Below are 22,125 nucleotides of genomic sequence, written 5' to 3' on the forward strand. Positions count from 1 at the left end.
GTGGATCAGGGAGTCTATGTCCCTTTCGCTCTTAGCATACAGCTTTATGTCATCCATGTAGAGTAGGTGACTGATCGTAGCTCCATTTCTGAGGCGGTATCCATAGCCTGTCTTGGTGATTACTTGGCTTAGGGGCTTCAGTCCTATGCAGAACAGCAGTGGGGAGAGTGCATCACCTTGGTATATGCCACATTTGATGGACACTTGGGTAAGTGGCTTGCCATTAGCTTCAAGTGTGGTTTTCCAAATCCTCATCGAGTTCGCAACGAAGGCTCTTAGGGTCCTGTTCACCTTATACAACTCCAAGCATTCAGTGATCCATGTATGTTGCATCGATTCATAGGCTTTCTTGTAATCAATCCAGGCTGTGCACAGGTTGGTACGTCGGGACCTGCAGTCTTGTGCGACTGTTCTGTCAACCAGGAGCTGATGTTTGGCTCCTCTGGTATGTCTACCAATGCCCTTCTGTGCTTCGCTCATGTATTGATCCATGTGTCCACTTATCTTAGCCGCAATGATGCCTGACATGAGCTTCCATGTTGTGGAGAGACAAGTTATTGGCCGATAGTTGGATGGGACTGCACCCTTTGAGGGATCCTTCATGATCAGGATCATTCGCCCTTCGGTTAGCCATCCTGGGTGAGTCCCATCCCTCAGCAGCTGGTTCATTTGTGCTGCTAGGCGCTCATGGAGTGCTGTGAGTTTCTTTAGCCAGTAGGTGTGGACCATGTCCGGGCCTGGTGCTGTCCAGTTCTTCATATCTGAGACTCTTTCCTGTATGTCTGCCACTGTTATGGTAACTGGGTTCTGTTCAGGGAGGTTGCTGTGCTCCTCTCTCAGGGTCACCTGCCATATATATATATATATATATATATATACACGAACCGCACTTCCATCCATCCATCCATCCATCCATCCATCGCAGTGCGGTTTTCATCCAGGTTGTAAAACAGTGGACAAGCTCGACACACGCTTGTGTTTTGTGGAGTTGGAGAAGGTGTTTGACCATGTCGCCTAGGGAATCTTGTTGAGGGGCTGGGGGTGCTCGGGAAGTATGGGGCATCCGACGAAGTCACAGAGTTTGATCTGCATTGTCGGCCGCTCCTCTGCATTGAGAGGAGCCAGATGTGATGACCCAGGCATCCTATTAATCACATGTTGTTTGTTGTTTCATTATATGGACCTGAGATGTCGGCGCTGTTGGACAGTCGGCGTTGGTGCGGCTGGATGGATGGCTGCTGAAGTTGAGGATGAGGAGAGAGGAGCGTTGGCGCAGAGCGTCGATGCGTATTTGGAACCGAGAGTCGCCGCTCGGAAATGAAATGGATTTCCATGGGACTGGAGAAGTGAAGCAATCTCTTTTTTCGTCAATGGATGCTTCAGCTTCTTGTTGACTTTGAAACTTAGCTTGTAGCCGACGTGTGCACATTTTGAGTATGACCTCTCTGATCCACTGGTTAAAGGACATTTTGATTCTCTCCTCTTTCATCTCAAACTGCTTCAAACAACAAAGCGTGTGACGGAAAAGTGGTTAGGACTGCACGACTGTCCGTGTTTTATGTTATGTGTTGTGTTTATTATTTTACTTTATGTTAACTGTTTTGTTAAGCACTTTGTTACAGCTGCCGCTGTTGTGAAAGCGCTATATAAATCAGCATGTATTGTATTGTATTGTATCATGTCACGTGTTATGATCTTTTGGATAGGGTTGATACTGGTTTGGCCGCCATGTGCACACCTCATGTTGCTCACTGTGGTCCAAGTCATGCACCGCGTTTGTGTGAATGCTCAGATGCCTAGAAAATTAGAGGGAACATCAGTTGGCAAAATAGTTAATTGCCAAAGGGTTTGAAATGTTCCGCTTTTTTTTCTTTCTTTCTTTCTTCTTTCTACCCACAATCTTGCTGCTATAGACTGTAAATTTCCCCAGTGTGGGACAAAAAAAAAATCGCAACAATATTCAACCAGACTGAGTTTTTTAAATTGAGATCTTCTAATGACGGTATTTCCAACGTTTCAGACAATATGTTCATTAAAAAAAAAGGTGGAGCATGTGTTTAAAGTCCTGACCAGAGATGAAAAGCCGATGTCAACTTCCAAAAGCACTTCAAAACCTGCATCACATAACAACAACTATTTTGTGCGTTGTGATCATGTAAGTAATGTTTGTTCACCTTTAGGTCCTTTCACTAACTTGATATCCAAGATTTTATCATTAAGGCTCTTCTTGCGTCGTACACACAGTCTGACGAGACCTCCAGCATCCTTCAGTGCCTCCACCGCTCCACTGTGGGTCACTTCCCTGACATCAGTCTCATTGACTCGGACTATGGAGTCATTTACCCTGCCAAACAAAATCTCATGAAATACATGTAGAGATCAGGTAAAAAGTGTTAAAATCAACTCTGAGGCTGAATTAATAAGGAATCACACATTACAATAGAATTGTACGAATATATTTACTTTTAGTTTGTATTCATTTTTTGCTAATTAAATTAGAATGGGCATCAAATTCATTGCCATTTGCATTTGGGTGAGAGGTGCCAATCACAGGCAGAAAAACACTTTAACAAAATGTAGATTCATTATATATGTCAAAATGATAACTATATTGCAAACATATTTTCCACACACATCAGGTACAGCTAAAAGCATTCCATTCTCACAAGCCAACGGTGCGCCTTATAATCAGATGCGCCTTATACATGGATCAATATTCTGATTTCTTGGACGAAGTATTTTAAATGTTCTGTAAAGCGCTTAGTTGCAGCTGCTGTGGTTGTCAAAGCACTATATAAATAAAGCGGCACTGTCTTGTATTGTATTCCCTTTAGCGTAGCTCCGTGGATGCATACCACAACGTCTGCCACTATTGTTGCTTATAATGCTGTGTGTCCTATATATGAAAACAGTTTTAAAATGGGCCATACATTGAAGGTGCACTTTATACTCCAAAACATCTTATAGTCCGGACAATATGATACCTATTATTTTTATGGATCTTTCCTATTGAGTCATGTGAGATTAATTTAATTTTGTGCACATGTGTGTGCTTACTTGAGTCGTCCATTTTGTGCTGCGGCCCCACCAGGTATAATCTTAGTAATGAAGATGGAAGGATCTTCTCCAATATGGGGATTATCAGTCCCTCCTGCAATACTGAAGCCCAAACCTGAGTTACCCTATGCACAAACAGAGATAATGGTTGTCAGTCATTACAATAACATTACTACTAATACTACGACAGTGAAACACCTCCAGAACGAAACCTACATGGGCGAAAATACCCCCTAATGTGAAAAAATCTTAATGCATTAACACCATTCCCATTCTCCTGCCCCCCATACGACGAAAAAAAAACCCTGTTGCGTTATACGAAATCATTTTCTCTGCTCTAGCCTCGCGAAAAGATTCACTACAACGAAGTCTAATCCAACAGCGACCTCTACTGCTTCGTTCGGAAACGGCAACAGCAACCACCACACTGGTTTACACAGCTCAGAGTTTCCTGAACGCAACATACTCATAGCTGCTCTGCCATTGGTTTACCGAGCATCATCCTGGCCTCCGATTGGCCAAGAGGGACCTCACTGTCTATGTGTGTAGATACTGTAGCTAGGTCCGTGGAAGATAGAGTGGAATGCATCCGATTAGCTGCTCAGAGTAAATTGCTTTTGGCGTGATGGACATTCAAATAAACGAACGTTTCCTCGAATGCTTTACTTGTTATCATGCTAAAAACCTTACGCTAACTGGAGCGCTAATTAGAGAGAAGGCGAGTTCCATCGTGCTAACTATGGCCATCGAGGATTTCGAAGTGCCCCGTGGCTGGCTTAAAAGTTCATTGCATGACATCAGCTGAGCAACGCTGTCTTGGGTGGCGATCGAGGGGAGGTCGAGTTAGAGACAGTGAGATAGTGGAAAGAAAAGCCACCGGGTCCAGGAAGTATCTTATTGTTAGATTCAGACGCAACATGAACGTTGCATTGCTAAAATGGCTACAAAACGGACCTTTGGATGTCAAGCAGCTTAGACAAGAAGTGCTCTGACGCTGGAAGAGAGAGTAAAAGTGATCAAAATGAAAGACGGAGGAAGCAAAATAAAAGACATTATCTAAAAAATTGATGTACAGGTAAGTGAAAGTGAATGCTGATCGTAAATTTCGCAATTTCTTTCCCTTTTTTTCGTTCTGCACTATATGAAGTGTCAAATAAATGTGTGCTCATACTTATGCACTATTGGAATTAAAATAAAGAGTACACTTACGATTGTGTGTGCATGTACACATTTGTTTGTGTGAATGTGTTTGTGTGTGTGTATGTTTACATCTGAGATCAAATTTGTGACAGTGAAAAACCCCCTGTTGTAAAAAATTTCTTGCTGCAAACATGATTTCGTTGTAGAGGAGTTTCACTGTACTATGACTCCTACTACTACTACTACTACAAATAATAATAATAACAACTACACCAATGATGTTTTCGTCATGTTCCACTGAAATTACCAAGACCATAGTGTCATGGGACAAAAAAACATTCTACAGATTTTGGAAATGTCATAACTTCTTCGGCAAATGTATCAGTATATATTCCTTGACACTGGGTTTGAATGTGCGTCTATTCTGTTCTCTGTTTGCGTGTACATCTATAGCCTCTTTAAAGCAGAGCCAGTCAAGCAGACAGATCCAGGTCACAGGAGAATAGGCTAAGCAAAGGGATGGGAAGAGAGCCTCGGGGAGAGACAAAGGAGAGTATAATTGAGAGAGGGGACAGGAGAACACAGAAAGAAAGTAGAGGAAAACGGACAAGGAATCGAAAGGTTCATAAAATAAAGACAGTTGGGGAAATGATCAGAAGGGTTGAGAAGAAAAAAAAAAGATTGATACAAAAGTTTGAAAAGACAGTTATAAGACAAGGTAACAAAGTCTCAAACCACTCAAATTGTGCAACCCCATCACACTGATGTCACTTTCACTAATGAAGAAATGAAATAATGTTGCTGAACATTAATTACAACAGAAATATAAACCTTGTAACGGCACAGCACGTAAATTGAGTTGAGCATATGACGCAGACATACAATTCACTCGTGACTTGCAAACTTCCATTTATTACATAACACTTTCTTTTATCCTGCACTAAATTTACTATTGGCTTAAAATGATTTGTTTTGGATTCATGAGAGATACATTTGCAGAATAGTAGTAATTTTGGTACAGTAGTAAGTAATAAATACAAATGCTGATGGCATCCTTATATCTTTACCCGTTCCAATGTGATTTCTTCATATTCAAATTCTGCTTCTGTTCCATTGACCTGCTTGAGACAGTACAGAGAGAGAGAGAGAGTGTTAACATTTGCATCACATAGAAGCATAGCTAAAATCCTCAAAAGGTCTGTACAGTATTAACTTGGCTGTCCAAGCAAGACTTGGGGACTAGACAGTCCCAGGGTTGAAACCCTCTGCCATCCAGTCACCTGTACGCCATAATATGGAGGTCTGGATGGTGACTAAAAAGATTCCAGTTCTTCTTGTGAGCATGCTGCTGTGGTGCCCTTGAGCACGGCACCAACAGTCCACCCCCAAGTGTACGGGACTTTTTTCTGATTTCAAAATGTTACCTTCCATTTAATCTGATTCAAATCTGATTCAAATATTCAATATTCATGCATAGGATATGAGTGCGCACAAGCTCGCTTAAATATAAACATAGTGGGAGAATGGCATCTCAGAGGGCTGTGTAATCTCCTTGCTATAATCTGTGTCTCTGTGCTCTGACAGAATAGAGAATAGAGGTATGGACACAATGTATTTTCCAAACTGTAAAACATGACTTTTTGAACCATGCGGCTTTAAATGTGACGTGGTTTATGTGTTCATTTTTACTGGTGAGCATCAGGCCGACAATTGATTTACCCAAAGTCTCTTCATATCTGACCAGTGAAATTAATGAAGATGATGAAGAGTCTGCCCTCATTCTGAATATTCATAAGGCATTTGCCGTTGGGGTGCACACACAGGCTGAGAGAGACAAATACGGAAGTGTTGTGCGCGCATAGCAGTATGCGGCTGCGTAAGAGCAAATGTAAAGGATACAGTACAGAGTTGCACGAAAATAAGCATCTTGAGTTGACTTTAATGAGCCTAGGGAATGAGTGCCATAAATACAGCCATCTCCGCAGTGAGACCACCATCTCTCTGTTGTTTGTTTGGCGACCGACTCCCACCATTGCTGCCAACAGGACAGCAAGTTTGGCAAGTTTGGCCATGGAGCGATATCCCCTCACAGCGTTATATATACTAAATCGGTGCACCCAACAGGTAACAAACTAGTTTGCAAAGGCTGGCACTGCTGTGAGGTGAAACTGTGAATTGGCCTCATGTGACAACGAGAGAGACAAAGCGGTTCTGGGACGTGACTGTGTCGCTGTATTCGGCATTGTTTGGGTCGGGGGGGCGTGGCTATTTATATGAAGCGGCTAATGTGTGAACAAAGGTTTTTTTATGGCTAAATTTAGCATTTAGTCAGGTGTGTTTTGTTGTCTGGAAATTACAGTACAGTAATTATTATTATTCGGCACAATAGCATTTGCTGTGTTGTGCCAAATGACAACCAAAATAGCTCAAGTGGAACGATTATTTTTTATATCTATGTTCTTCTTATTTAAAGGACATGTGAAAATACAATTATAATTACTAAATAAAACTGAATGAAAGAAATATGTATCTCCCTGGATTCCCAGGCACTCAATCAGAAAGTAATTACATCTTAAAGTTAGCTTACAACAACAGACACTGATTTGCTGTGGCAGCGACAAAACGACACCTGGGCCCAAATTATTCTGCAGAGGCATTTAACCATTGTTTTCCAGTGGTAGGAATTAGGGCTGAAATATCATTCAAAATCATTATGTAGTTAAATGCAATTTGCAAATTGCAAAGGCTGCAATATTGGGGGAAATAAATCCCCCCAACAACCGCCCCCCCCACCTACCACCAGGCGTAACCATGCCACAAAAATCAAACTCCTAATGTCACCACCTCCACACCTCTCACTACACTGCTAATGAGTGATTTTTTTCCAAAACATAATAGGATGACTTGTTTCACTACATGACATAGTTTTAAATTCAGCATCCCATACGAAATATTACACGTTACTCACGTATGGGGGCGTGTCGACACTGTCTGTGTTGACCACCAATGGAGGAGGGTTGACCTGCAAAATAGAATAGAGTTAATGACAATGATGCAAATTCACCATGGAGAGAGCAAACAACAACAGCAATAGTGAACACACACACACACACACACACAGAGCGCTGTAATAACAACTTACTCGTCTCATGTTTTGGTACAGCATGTTGAGTATATCTGCTACGGATTACGACCATGGAGTGACTGCATTCACCACATGACATACTGCACCCCCCTTCCAATAGACAATCCTAATGTACTACTAAAATGCAAAACATAATTTATGAGGCCCACTCAACAATCAAACAATTGATATTCAAAGAATGCACATTCCCATTCATTATTTACACGCCACTTAGCAATGTGACTCTCCACTACATTTTAGTCCACAGAATAGTCAGAGTGCATGACGTGTGGCTATAACCAATTTGAAAAAGCCAAGCTGTCACCTGTCTACCTGTGCTCAATAATTCCAACCCCCCGCCACCCAACAACATTTGTCTGAATACCAGGCATATCAGAAAACAACGGATGATACAGACATGGGTTTTCCTTCATTCCTGCTTAGTACATGCTCGCTACCCAATCACATTCTCCTTATATACAAGCTCACAATCCTCACAAGCATTGAACTGAAACCTCTCCTATTTTCCTCCCCATCTCACTTTTTCCACACAGTATATTTACGCAATCCAACGTTACAGTCCTCTTCCATCAAACAAACATCTGCTAGCCAGTCAATGAAGGAACAGTTGAAGCTCTGTGTTTGTCCAGTATCCCAACAAAGCTATAAACAAAATGAACGGTCCACCCAGACTTTGCAGCATCAATGTGCAACCAAGCAGAGATAGCATTTATCCCTCAATACTAATCTCAATCGCTCTCATCCATCACATCCCTTCGACTTCTCTCTCTCTCGCTCACACCACGTGTCCAATCTGTCAGTCATGCTGAATGGATGCTTGATCCCCCATGGGAACCAAAAAAGAGAGAGGATCTGAGGGATTAGTCGTATGGTGGGAGGAGTCAACTCAACAACAGTAATGAGGAGCAGAAGGTGCAGATCCATGCAAATGAAAATCACATTGCATTAAAAAAAAACGTACAAAATGATCCATAAAAACATAATATTGATCCCAGAAATATATATACTTTAAAATTTGTAATATATATATATACATATATATATATATTTGTTTATTATTGAGGCCAAGCAGTTTGGAAAATTAATTTGAATTACACCCCCCCCCCCAACCACCCAAAAACATCTCAGTGCCTGAGCAATGGTGGTCTAATATCACCTGACATTTTCAATTCAATCTAACCTTTACTTATTAAATGACTACAAAGGGAATGAATCTTTGGGTGTATTTATTTGTGTATTAGTGGATGAGAAACAGAGAATGCAGTCGCTCAGTCAGCTGTTGATTTGAGTGACATGCCAAGTTAGACTGCACAATTATGTAACAGCCTGTGTGTGAGTGCATGTGTTTGTGTGTGGAGTTGAGAGTTCATGGATTTTCATTTTTTTCTTCACACTCTAACATACATTTAAATAAACTTAAAATCCATAAACCAAAAGTTGCTTAGTGCAGGCAGTTAGAAAGTGTTCCATAGAGTCGGCCCTATTCATGTCATAGTCCTCATGTCAACATTTAAGAATATGACGTCTCGTGACACACATTCAGATTACCATTGGCTCGCACCCACCTACACAAGTTATTCTTAGTTAAAGCAAAGGAGTGCTTTTATTTTTTAATCAGCAGATGTTTTAGTCATAACTGTAATAATACAGTTACCAATTTGCATTATGAATCAAATTGGCAAGATAGACAAAAATGAGAGACATTTATATAGCAATACAAGGTCTATCAGCTGTATATTAGACATTCATTCGTCACTTTTCTGAACATACATACATTAAAAAAAATACAAGACCATTCAATTCTGGACAAAAGGAATCACACTCATAGGTTGTATGCCATTTCATGCATTTTAATTAATAAAAAAATAGAATTCTCAAATTTAAATGATGGCAGCTGTTGAGATGTGTTGCGTAATTGTGATGCGCACATACACTATACAACGTTGTAACTCTTCCACATTTCTTCTGGATATGTAATGAAACTTCATTTGCCTTCTGAGTTAATCAGATAGAGTTTGACGCTAATGAAATTAGAACTGCCAAGCTAATGACATTAATTAAGACTCAGAGTACCTCCCATTTCCTATCGCTGTGTTCACATTCACAGCGACAGACAAGTGGTAGCATTTTTTTGTGCCTCTAACGTTTTTATGCACAGATTAAACCAAGAGCACAATTTTTATACGGGTATTATTGTTTTGATCAATCAAATAAAGCATCATTTTGTGTTGAGTTGAATCACAACATTGTTTTGCAATAGCTTGGTCTGTAATTTGTCACAACTGAAAACTGACCCCTGGACATTCAAATGAAAATGTAATGGGAACTTGAATAAGATGTAAGAAGAAAATGAAAGCATATGTTGACTGTACAAAGATTCTTGAAAATGATTTAGAGATGAGATTAAGTACAATTTCTGGTGAGCAAACACATATAAATTGATTATAATCCCTGCTTTGGTCAAATAATTGTAAAAAAAAAAAAAATAACCCAAACTTTTTTTCTCAATAAAAACAGTGCTTTCGACATATTTCAGCAGCACATTTCATCCTCTTTCTGGCGCCTACCCCAGGTTACTTTGGGCGAGTGGCAAGACATAGCCTGGACTGATGTGTTGGGCCCATCCAGACAACCATTCAGACTTCAATTTAAAACTAAGGACAGTTTAGACTTTTCACTTAACCTAACAAGCATTTATTGGAATGAAGAAGAAGACAAAGATGGAGCGTCTGGACAAAATATCAAACATCATAGGGGATGACATTCAAACTTCAATTAGGAAGGCTGGAGTTGATATTTCAATGTTGAACTATCCTCTATTAGTTTTCTTGAAATCAAGTCATGCTATTGGAGGGCAGTTCCATCTCACGCAGTCACATGCCTCCCTCTCCACTGTGCTGTGTGTCAACGTGCATGTGGCTTTCATGGTCAGGAGGACCGGAGGCAGCGCTACATTGTGCTAACCTGTTTGTGCTCAAACATGTTTCAACTACTGAACTTTCAAACGACAAAAAACAAACAAACGTGAATGTGAATGTGAAAATGCACAATTATGATTCAGTTACTGGTTTGGTCTGTAACATACAGTGTTCAGGAAAGGGGGAGGGGACACTATACCGCACACAGGCTGGCTGCAAAGTACGACCTGCGCGTGATCATTTTTTGTGATCGGCAATGAAAGGCATCGATGTATGCTGATCACGTACTTTTCCACAGAAATCGGCCGCTGCCAATTGTTGGCTGATCGTTCGGAGCGTGATTCAATCGTGATACAAGCAATAGAAGCACTTTTCTAACATTTCCACTTGTTATGCCACAGTTCCATTGATAATATAATAAAGGATTAATTCAAATCACTGCATTGACAGAATAATAAAAAAATATTAGTTATTGAAGATAGTAACGTACACTAACTGAATTGAGATTTAATTTCAATGTGCAAATAGCTGAAAGATCATTTAATTGCTTCACCTGAAGGTGAATTTGGTAACTTAGAGTTACAGCGACAATGCAACCCTTTGCACCTTTTCTCAAACTGTTCTCAAATCATCAGATTTTGAGAAGTAGCTCATGTTTTGTATGATAGTGAGATCTCAGAACAGCTATCACACAAAATGCACCTATATAGCAAAATAACACATGGCCTGTGTTTCACATGCAAAAAAATGTACCCAAGAAAGCAATAGCAACCAATTGATTAGTATATTTAATTAAAAAAAAGAAAATGGAACAAAGTCTAACATTTGAAGACTTCTTGCCAATGCATCCTACCTGTACATGGGCTTGTATTTGTGGAAAGTGGTGCATGTGAGAGGGTGGTTCCAGAGAGCGTAAATTCCACACACAGGAATCATTGGGCCACGGTCTGCTGCCAGCCTTTTCTTTGGTTTTGCTCTTTGTGGGACTCTTAGTCACACTGTCTCTTAAGTTTGGGAAATTTCTTCGAGAGGCCCTGTTGGCCAGGTGCGTGGGCAATGTGCTCCACCCATAACCGCCCAGGGCTGAACACAGCGGTATCTGTGGTGAGTGAAATGGATGGATCGAAAGGGACTGTGAGCAGTGCGGCAGAGGAGGCGGACAATGCTGTTGGTACTCTTGGAACAAGGCATTGTGACTGTTTGAATGGGTCTGTGCCAGCTGCTGCTGATGGTGGGGATAGAGTTGATGTGACGATGGTGAAGAAAGTGAATGACCTGGAGAGCCTGGAGGGTGAAACTGTTGCTGAATTGGAGAAAAATGCTGCAGTTGGTGATGGCTTGGCGACAGGCAGATCTGATGGTGGCTTGCTGAGTGCAGCAGATGATTTGGCGATTGGGGCACCGCCTGGTAGCTCTGTAATGGCGGAGCTAGCTGATGACTTGGAGACGGTGGGGCTATGTGGTAATAGCTAGGGGAGGGCGAAGGCAGAAGATATTTGGGCGAATGACATCCTTCTTTTGGCAAATGAGTATTGTGTTTTGGTGAGTGTACAGGGGAACACTGCAATTGATTTGTCTGTACTTGCAGAAATTTCTGGCTATGCTTTGAGTGATTGTGGCTCTTGTTGGACTTGACCTTCCCTTTGCCAGATTTTCCCTTAGAAGAGCCACTGGGCTTTTTAGGGCTACAACAGAATTCATGGCTGTGGAAGTAAGTCGTCATAACTGCGGACATCTATCTGTAAACACAACTTCCAGTATGAGATAGTCCTGTCGTCTTCGACTTCTTTCCCTCTTACTGCAGCGTCAACTTTACCGGCATGACAAAATAGTAGCTCTTCAGAATCACTTGTGTCCACATAATGTAGGTCATGCCATCAAAGAACAACCAAAATCTCGGTGCAGTGTCACATTGGATTTTCACTTTTCTTCTTCATTTGTCTCAGTCCATTAAGAAGAAAAAAAATCCACATTTGCCGATACCTTTTCCATGCCTGCTGCTTTGACAACCTCATGAATTAACCTCAAGCAAGGTCTTGAAGTGTGATATTCAGTCTTGTGTTTCCCCTTAGGAACACATGAACCATCACAACATCTTTGTGGCTTAAAAGGTCAAAAGTAATAAAATGCTGTACAAAGAAAAGCAGAAAGGACCTTGGAAGGATGAAGCTTTGAGTCTTTGCACTCGGGCAGAATGGACAGAAGCAATTTATTCTAACTCAGCTCCTGCATTGGAAAGGAAGACTCCTCTTTGAATTTCCAAAAATAGGTTGCGCTCCATTTCTCAATTGTATCCAATCCAATCTCTCAGATAATGCATGTTATCCAAGGTCCGCATCCTCCAGCTTTGTTTCTGAAGTCCCAGTCACTCCTCTGGTGATGTGTCAATTTATATTCCAGAAGGGAAGACGGGAACCCATAGCGAAACACATATGCCTGTCCTGTTAAATATCTATCACCAAGAAAGTTATGGTCAGAAAGAATAAGCACTTTCCTTGCCTTGATATTGAAAACTTTACACGAGCTCAAATCTATGGAATTCTTCTCAGATGCTCTCTTGTCTGTGCACCCTCCCTCTTCCTCAAAGCCTCTGTCCCCCTCTCTACAACTGATGCGCTCTCTCACTTCCCGGGCTGGCCAATTAGGGGCTTCCCTGTTCTTCTGCAAATGACAGCAGCCAGGCATGACTAATCGAAATCAGGGATAGCGCTGACAGTCAGCGTGGAAGTGTATAACGAGTCATGAGCTGTGTTTGGTGGAGGACAGTGTTGATCAACCATTTTGTCCTTTTAAAGTAAAAACTAGCAAACCAGGGCAGCTGGAAAACACAAAAGTGTCTGAGTTGCTGAGTGCGTCTCAATGCACTGACCTATTTACTGTGTGTTTGCAATGTACACATGCGAACCACAATTCCAATCAAGTTGGAAAGTTGATTTGCAAATTCTTTTAAATTTAATATATTTAACAGAATGCACTACAAATCCAAGATATTTCATAATGAAACTGATCATCTTTATTGTTATTTTTTAAGCAAATAGTCACCCATTAAGAATTTAATACTTGAAATACATTCCCAAAAAAGCTGGGGCAGGGGCATGTTTACCACTGTATTACATAACATTCACTTTTAGCAACAGTCAAAAAGCGCTTAGGAATTGAGGACATTATTGAAGCTTTGTCGGTGCAAATCTTTCCCATTCTTGCGTGACGTACAGCTTATGTTGCCAAACAGTCCTGGGTCTCAGTTACGATAAGAAGTGGAGAAAGGGCGCTCTACAAACACACCCGAAACCATTTAACAGGGGTAATTTAGATTGCAAAGAAAAGCTATGCGGAGAGGCTGAAAAAACTGTTTTTTGCTAACGACTTTGCATCTGTGTGGAATGGCCTGAAAGAAGTTACAAACTACAGGACACAATCCCCCCCAAGCAGTGAACAATCAGGGACTGGCTGATGATCTAAATATTTTTCTGCAGATTCGAAAAGGACACCTCTACTTCCGACACGTGCCCACCCCCACCCCCACCCAAAACTATTTAACTTGAAAAGTCATTGAAGAAGTCCTTATTGTATTTAGGAGGATGGCAAATAACTTTGAACATGGAGTATTTTGTCTTTTTGCCAGTCGTATTCTTTTTTCTTTTTTTACGTTATACTCCATTGGAATTGGGGTTTGTATCAACTGCACCTAGATGTAGGGACCAAGTACCGTATTTTCACGACTATAAGGCGCCATTAAAAGTCTTAAATTATCTCCAAAATGGACAGAACACCTTATAATGCGGAGCGTCTAGTGTATGCGCCGAGTTCCAAAGCCTGACTGAGAGCACCTCTGGCCGACACGCTGTTTATATAGAGAAAAGGCGGAGTGAGTGACGACAGGCATGCGGAAGTCCGCCAATGAGTGAAGGGTGGGCGTGTAAGAGGATGCTAAAGACACGCCCTTCGCAGGTACCAGTCGCCAATGAGTGAAGGGTGGGCGTGTAAGAGGCCGCTAAAGGCACGCCCCTAGCAGGTACCAGTCGCCAATGAGTGAAGGGTGAGCGTGTAAGAGGGGAAGAGAAAAACGTGAGTACATTGTCCATCCATCCATCCATCCATTTTCCGAACCGCTTGATCCTCACTAGGGTCGCTGGAGCCTATCCCAGCTGTCTTCGGGCAGTAGGCGGGGGACACCCTGAACCGGTTGCCAGCCAATCGCAGGGCACACAGAGACGAACAACCATCCGCGCTCACACTCACACCTAGGGACAATTTAGAGCGTTCAATCAGCCTGCCATGCATGTTTTTGGAATGTGTGAGGAAACCGGAGTACCCGGAGAAAACCCACGCAGGCCCGGGGAGAACATGCAAACTCCACACAGGGAGGCCGGAGCTGGAATCGAACCCGGTACCTCTGCACTGTGAAGTCGACGTGCTAACCACTGGACTACCGGGCCGCTGAGTACATTGTAAAATGGCTAAATAAAGTACAACCGAACTCAGTTTTGCTTCCGTTGCCTTTTTAAAAACGTGTTTTTAGCGTGCGTGCATGCATGCCGTATGTTTAAGATGGCGTATGTTTTACCATGCCTGGCTGCGCCCAATAATACAGTGCGTTTTGTGTATGTGTCAAATACAGAAATAGCACCCCTTACTGAGACTGCGCCCAACAACACGGTGCGCCGAATGGTTGTGAAAATACGGTATATGTTTTTTCAATCAATTACAGAGCCTGTTCATAAATCATTGTTTATTATGAACACAGTTACAACGTGATCTTAAAGCCTGAAAAAGTGCAGTTTTGTAACTATTGAGTGCCAAATATATCAGATTAAGTATTGCAATATTGACTTGTTATATTATTTGATTAATTTTCACCTGGATTAAAGACAAATATTTGCATTGAATTGTGTTTTCACTTATTTTTCCAAAATGGATTTATTGTCATCCAAAAACACTGACGTAGAAAATCTGAACCGCGACTGAAGTCATGAATCTCTGTCTCAAGCTTCCTAAATCAGTGTTTAACCCTTTCATGCACCCTATAATGTGGTAACATGATAAGCTGTCCACTGCAGTAACCGCGGTCCCTCAAAGGGTTCTTTTAAAACCATGGTCAAGATTTGAAATTACATTGTTCCAGGCAAATGGATTTTTTTTCTACTTTTGCGCCATATAGTTCATGTCCAGAATGTATAAGTGACATTACTCCATGAAGTTCCTGCCTACCTTTGGCCATCTACAGCTGGTATTTGAGAATGAACATGGCTTGCTGATTTGTATGCCAACTGATCACATCTAGAAATAGCTTTGAGGTCCAAATTTATAATGTCAGCAAATATATGGCACAAGTTTTTCCTAGGAAAAGGTCAGAGAGAAAGACAGAGTAAGGGACATTATCAAGAAGCACCCACGTAAAGAGAGCAGAGAGATGAGTGTGGTTGAGATGAAAGAAAGGCTGTTAGAGTGTGCGAGTGCATGTAGAGGTCCACTGTGTAAAGTGCTGCCAGCGCTGCAGGCTTGCTGCTTAGTCAGGAGAGGAAGATGAGCAGGAAGAATAGACAGTTAATAATTCAATATTAAATGAAGGCAACACTAAAATATTGCTGGAAGGTAAACATCCAAGTGGGCAGATATGTTATGCTGCCATGAAAGGAGGATAAAGTAAAGATGGTGTAAAATGGTGTAACATGAAGAAACGAGAGATATCTTCAATTATAACGAGTGAAATTGTTTACGTGATACACTCGTTGAATACCTTCAAGGTGACATGCATTTTTCCCCCCTGTAATCTAAACGACTTCTCAATCATGCTTCAGTAAAAACATCATGAAGACTAAGAGTTAGAGACATATCTTTAGAACACATTTCTTGCGATGGTAAAATGGACTCATTTTTGGGGCGGATCTGTCTGACGCAGTGCACCAGCACACATTTTGCGCTACAAACTGCAAAACTAATGGCGAGCCCGGCTTTAATTTGAATGAGAAGGAGTGGGTTGGAAATCGTGGGCGCCTTCCTGACAGTTATTGGTCGTCTCCTCTTCCACTTCATTCAGCAGTGAGTGTTTGCTGCGTCCGACTGCTTAATTCTACATGCAGAGGCAAAGCCCAGTATGTGGGAAATGAGTGAGTGCAAAGCCTTTTTATGGTGCATGGACACAGTGCCAGTGTCAGCATTTGTGGGCAATGCCCCCACAAATGAGTTTCTATACTATGAGGATAAAAACAAATTAAAATAGGAAAAAAACAGTCTGGTCATTTGCATATGGTCACATCACATCTTGTCAAAGTACTACATGCATGCACACACGCACAAACGCAAACATGATGGCCAAGTGAGTGGACTTCTTTTTTAACTTTGCATTTTGCACATCCACGGCAATGTGCGAGAATCCATTGGTCACTCTAGAAACCTGTTTTCAGTTACAAACTTAATACAATAAGTGATTTGTCACCTGATGAAGTAGAATATAAGATTTTCTTCGCGCCAATTCCTGATTCTGTCCATACTGTGCTGTTCTTTAATGTAATTCAATGCCCTGCTAAACAAAAACTTGAACTCTATCCGAGGATCGGGTTTACAATAGTGTCAATACAGCAAGGCAACATGAATTACTGTCATATGAAAAAGATGACCAAAGTTCAATCTGCTCAAATTTTAAGGGAATACAACCCTGCATTGGGTGGCTTTTGTTAGGAAGGCATTCTTACTTTTATGCCTTCCGGCAAAAAAAATAGAGCAAACAAATCATGCGAGTGACTGTGGTGATCCCTGACAGGACTAGTCAAACAGACAAGACAGTAATCCAAGACTGCAATATTGAATACTAGCAGCAGGGGGAATCAACTTCCACATACAGAAAGGTGAAAACAAAGACACAGGCACAAATGATAACAATCCTCAATGAGCGTAATGTACTGTAAGTGTGCTACATGTTAGCAGCACTAATTGGACAGAATACATGATAACAGGCTGTACTTAATCTCAACAACCGTTTTTCAGTTTAAAACAGTTTTGAGTAAACCATACCTGTGTGCAATTTATTGACTTAAACTACCCTAATATACGACCCTAATACGAATTACACGAATTATATGTTGGAACTTTTTGTGTGCTTGTATTGTATTATTACTTATTAGACAGTGGTCATTAGACAGGGGTCATTAAAATGATTGCTCATGGGCATCTCACTGTATGTGCGTTGATTATATCAGCACAGCAGGAAGGCTCGAGACAAGTGGAAAGAGTGGATAGTGGGTCTCCGTGTGTGAGGAAGAAAAGTGAACTGAAATGAAGGCATCATCCCACACACAGAAGGTGATGCAATACCCAATGCACTGTCAAAAGCCCAAAAAATAATAAAAAAATCACATCTCGGGTAACACTGTCGTTGCATATTTGTACACAAGTAAGTGATTTGACTGGATATTTAAAGCCCTTTAGAGATTTCTTTTTTGGGTTTCTCTTAACTCACACAGACATGTTATGCTTTGCTTGGTGAACAGTGCAACCTCATCACCATGACAACAGTTGGTGCCTCCTATAGTGATGGCAAGCTTAATAAGTGGTCCAGGTTGTAAACATGTTCGAGATGTGTCCTCTAATCACGCCCCTAAACAACACCACCACTTTCTTCACAGTTCTGCGCCACAGCATTTGCTCCTGTGCTACCATGTAGAGTACTGTCTCCAAGTGTGCAAGTACGCTTGTGGGAGGTGAAGAATTTTAAGAGGGAAAGTGTGAAGACTTATAAAAATATGAATCTACAACTCTAAACATAGAGTGAGGTCAAGGACAGGGCTGTATGTTTTTTTTTTCTTTTCCCTTTATACACCACCACAATGAATTTGCAATGACTGAATAGACTTCCGGCTTTAATTAAAGAAGGAGGTTCTGGGCTCCAGATGTTTGACAGTCAGTTACTTCAGAGGATTTTCATACTTTTGAGCTGCTGAAAATGTAAGTAACGGTTCTCTGCAAAATGGCAGCAACTCCAAAGTGGAAAAAAACATATCCATCCATCTTCTATACCACGTATAGCTGGTTTTGTGCAAGCGGTGAGAGACACCCTTGACTGGTCACCCTACTGGACTTGCACTTTCTAGTGTCCAACTACTGGCACTCATGGCCAAAACTGTAAAATTGTAAATATGCATTTCATAGAAAGAGCAAACGAATGCGACTGCCAAGATGAGGTTCTGTTATTAGCAAAAAGAAGTTGGTTTACCATAAGAGTACAGCTGAATTACCCATTGTTGAAAACTATACTCTGACAAAAAACGGCAGAGAGGTAGAAAAATATGCTTGATACACGTAAGGGTTAATAATAGGTGTGTACTGTATAGGAGGGAGAGTAGGGTGTGTTGAGAGGGTCACTTTTTACTGTTACTGAGCAATTACTGAAATGTCCTTTGGACCTTGAAAGGCACTCTCTATGAGGTGTGTCAGAAAACTTTCAGGATTGATGGCCCAAAAGGCATTAAGACCATGTTGAAGTCGTCCATGTCTTGAAAACAAGTTTGCTAGATGAACTCCTTGAGCATGGGTAAGAAAAAAAAAATCATATGAAGACAGGTCAGTTGAGTAGGGAGGTTGTTCCTGCGCTGTGGTATTCTTATCAGCCAGAAACTGTCAGACGCTCAGGGGATTGAGCGCAGGCACATAGTTAGGGTGAAGCAGCCATGAGAAGTCCTGCCATAACTCTTGCCTCTTCTCACACACTGAACAAAGCAAACACTGCAGGATGTCTTTGGAGACGCCCACAGTGAAGGGGAAAACTTATAGTTTGCAGTTTGGATTTGAAATACAACCTTTTCAACACGAGAATTGGAGCTTTTCTCACACACCTCATAAATCGAAGACTGGGGGCCAGATCTGGTTTGCCCCATCATTCTATGCGGCCGTAAAAGAAAGTTATGTGCGTCGACTTCATGTTTCTTGCTAAAAGTCCAAAATTGCACATTGGCTTCACTTGTAATACCGTTGAAATGTTGCAACAATTTTTTGCTACCAATTCCCCTTTTAAAATGAATTGAATAATAGTTGAACAATGTTTTGCTGGATTCGAATTTCAATTTTTTTTATTGATATTATTATATTTGTAGTAATAATAATAATAATTGAGGATGATGATATTACAGGATTTGTCCTGCAGTCAAAATTACAGTACATGGCGGCCGCCTCTAGCTAATTTTGTGCTGCCCGAGCCAGACTGATTGACATCGCTCAACACAGTGTAACGCTCCAGCTGTGCTGATTGAGGGATTGATGTCCCTCTGTGGCGGCTTCGTATATATTAACTCATTTACACCCTTTGACGTATAAATACGTCAATTTGCGCATAGCCGTTCCCTCCCCATGACGTATTAATACGTCAATCACGTGTTTTCATGGGGGAGGGTGCAAGAGAGTCCGATGCAACTTCTCACCACAGGATTAGGCTTGACGGCAATGTTAAATAGCAAAAAAATGGCCATCGGGTGGCAGTGGTGCAAAAATCCACCAGGATCACGCAGCAGAAGTAGTAGAAAGGGCGTACAGTGAAGGAGGGGCGTATGTGGATAGTGGATTGGAACATTAGCAACTAGCAACGATGGAGAAAAGGAAATAACTAACTAAAAATGATTTATTTTTCGGTATAAAAGCGTCCTCGAAACAAAACAACAAAGGAGATGGTGTTTGTGTGGAAGAGAAAATGACGCTTTGGTCACTAATCGAAAGCGGCACCCGTCAAACGAACGTCGGCCTGCACAAACATGGCGTGCTACACGCAGCCCGCATAGCTCACGCCGAGTTTCGAGTTCATCTGATGAAGATGAACTTGCTCCACATTAGCGATCATCGCTTGGCAGAGCATTTTGTGCCTCCCGATGCCCCACGTCGCCCACAAATCGTCTCCCCGGCGACTTCCAGCGATGACGGCAAAGAGGCTGCATTGCTTCGCATGGCCGACGCCGGGCACACGTCAGCGATTCGTTGGAATCGTCTCGTAAAGACGACGGCGAAAACGATGAATTGGAGAGCGATTTGGATCCCGATGTCGGACGAATATGTGCCTTCGGACATAACGGAAAGCAGCTGAGAGTCCTCGCCAGAGCCGCTGGAACGAGGAGGTAACTGCTGACTAGCTTGCAAGTTCCCATTCAAAACGTCATCACTTCTTATGCCTCCTCAGTCAGTTTTATGCACCGCTACATTCCCCGCTATACTATGAAGTTGCCAGTAACACTAATCATTTATGTACGGTTGATGCATCTCGTAGATGTGGATGAAAATATGCGCCGTAAATGCGCTGACTTGCATGTCGCCATAGGTTTTCAAAAAACAAACAAACAAAAACAACAGGACACATTTGGTCCGCTCAGCTCTGCTAAAACCACTCGTGTTAAATTCATATTCCATTTCATTTCAAATTGGATGCTGAACAACGTGGAATGAATGGTGTAAATAGCAGTGTGCGAGCATGTATGTGTGTGTGTGTGAGAGATGTTGAAATGTAAGTGGAAAGCAAAAATAAAAGTGTGGTAATTGTACATACTTCTATAAATTACAGATTGTCCAACCAGAAGCCAAAAGATGACGACTCCTCGCTTTGGTGGTGGAAAGAAAGGTAAATAAAATTATTGTACCTCACTCTGCAGCAAGATATATTTGCAACTTTTTATGTTTCTATAATTTATAGGTCGTGCATCTGGACGTGGTGGGATGAATCGATGTGGTGACAAACTGGATGGAAGCCAAAAACCATCTTCTCCACAGCTGCACTTTTGTTCATAGTTCAATAGTTTTGTTGTGTGCAAATAAATTATTTTGCGACAAAAACATTATTTGTAACGTTCTTTTGTAGGAGGAACACATTATTGAGGTATTTGAGCTGCCACAAAAGCAAAAAATAGTGTAAAACTTAAAATGATGCTTGAAATGCATGCTTTTACAAAAAGCTCATTTTCTCTGGATTTCTGCAGAAAATCGTCATTTTCTATCAAACTTAGCAGTTTTCTAATGCTGATTGCCAACGAACGGAGAAAGCTAGAAACAAACTTTCTTTTTCTGCTGAAAGAAGAGAGTCTCACCTTTCTTTTGACAGGTTGCATGTATATATAGCCATAGAACAGAAAATTCTGTGGGCCTTGCAAATCATTCAAAATTCAGTCAAATGTGAGGGATTGAGGGGGTTGCTCCAGTGAAAAGGGGTGGTATTCAATGAACTGCAGTTGCAGCATTGCACCATTATGGAGCCACTATATCAACTGCGGTGCACAGGAAAGACCTGAAGCAACTAATGAGGAAGAAACAGATCTAATCGTGTCCCGCCCCACCCCTGCTAGTCGGTGCTATCGGATTTTCCCTGGAGAATGTTACAAACATTATTGCCTGTTTTTTTTTCCATTACATATTTAATTATTTATTTAATGACCTTTATTTATTTGATTTTGGCACTGTTGGTCTTCTGTAGCATTGAGCGATTCGATTCCCTTCAAACTTCCTCACTCTACTAAGCTCACTTTTTTGCATTTCTCTCACTCTGTCAGTCCACTTGTCCATCTATCCATCTCGAAGCCCATTTCCTGTGACCACTAAGATCCTCTTTAAGGCTTTTAGAGCTCTTTCTTAAGTGGCAGGATTGACTTTCATACCTCTATTTTATCACTCATCAATCATACAAAAGGGGGTGGGGAAGTGGCAGATTGGGAAGATACATGGAGAACCGCTACAATGCAAGAACAGACTTGCACGCGCTAAACTGAGTTTAGCGCGTTTTTATTGGCATTAACTTAAATGAATTTTAACGGGATTACATTTTTTATCGCGAGATTAACGCGACACACGTCACAGCGGATGTTACGTTTCTCTATAAATACACCAGAAACAAAACAACAA

The 22,125-nt window shown here is 41.4% G+C and overlaps 1 protein-coding gene and 1 long non-coding RNA gene across 6 annotated transcripts in view; one reads left to right on the forward strand and one right to left on the reverse strand.

Annotated features, from left to right (window-relative positions):
• dlg1a (discs large MAGUK scaffold protein 1a) overlaps window positions 1-22,125 on the reverse strand; it is a 154,301-nt gene that overhangs the window by 62,367 nt on the left and 69,809 nt on the right. For 3 of the 5 annotated variants that reach the window (XM_086116303.1, XM_086116302.1, XM_086116305.1), the window contains 4 exons: window positions 7,166-7,219; window positions 5,265-5,318; window positions 3,058-3,182; window positions 2,175-2,344 (listed from right to left, as the gene is read on the reverse strand). In XM_086116303.1, coding sequence (XP_085972429.1) covers window positions 2,175-2,344; window positions 3,058-3,182; window positions 5,265-5,318; window positions 7,166-7,219 — 403 coding nt within the window. The remainder of the gene's footprint in view (window positions 1-2,174; window positions 2,345-3,057; window positions 3,183-5,264; window positions 5,319-7,165; window positions 7,220-22,125) is intronic. The other 2 variants (XM_086116304.1, XM_086116306.1) reach the window with 1 other exon arrangement.
• Window positions 19,752-21,066, forward strand: LOC147202003 (uncharacterized). The gene is made up of 3 exons (XR_015101433.1): window positions 19,752-20,357; window positions 20,798-20,854; window positions 20,927-21,066. It is a non-coding gene; the product is annotated as an uncharacterized LOC147202003 (long non-coding RNA).

This window comes from Hippocampus guttulatus, chromosome 7, assembly GCF_054856545.1.
Source record: "Hippocampus guttulatus isolate MCC_2025c chromosome 7, RoL_Hgut_1.0, whole genome shotgun sequence".
Lineage (NCBI taxonomy): Eukaryota > Metazoa > Chordata > Actinopteri > Syngnathiformes > Syngnathidae > Hippocampus > Hippocampus guttulatus.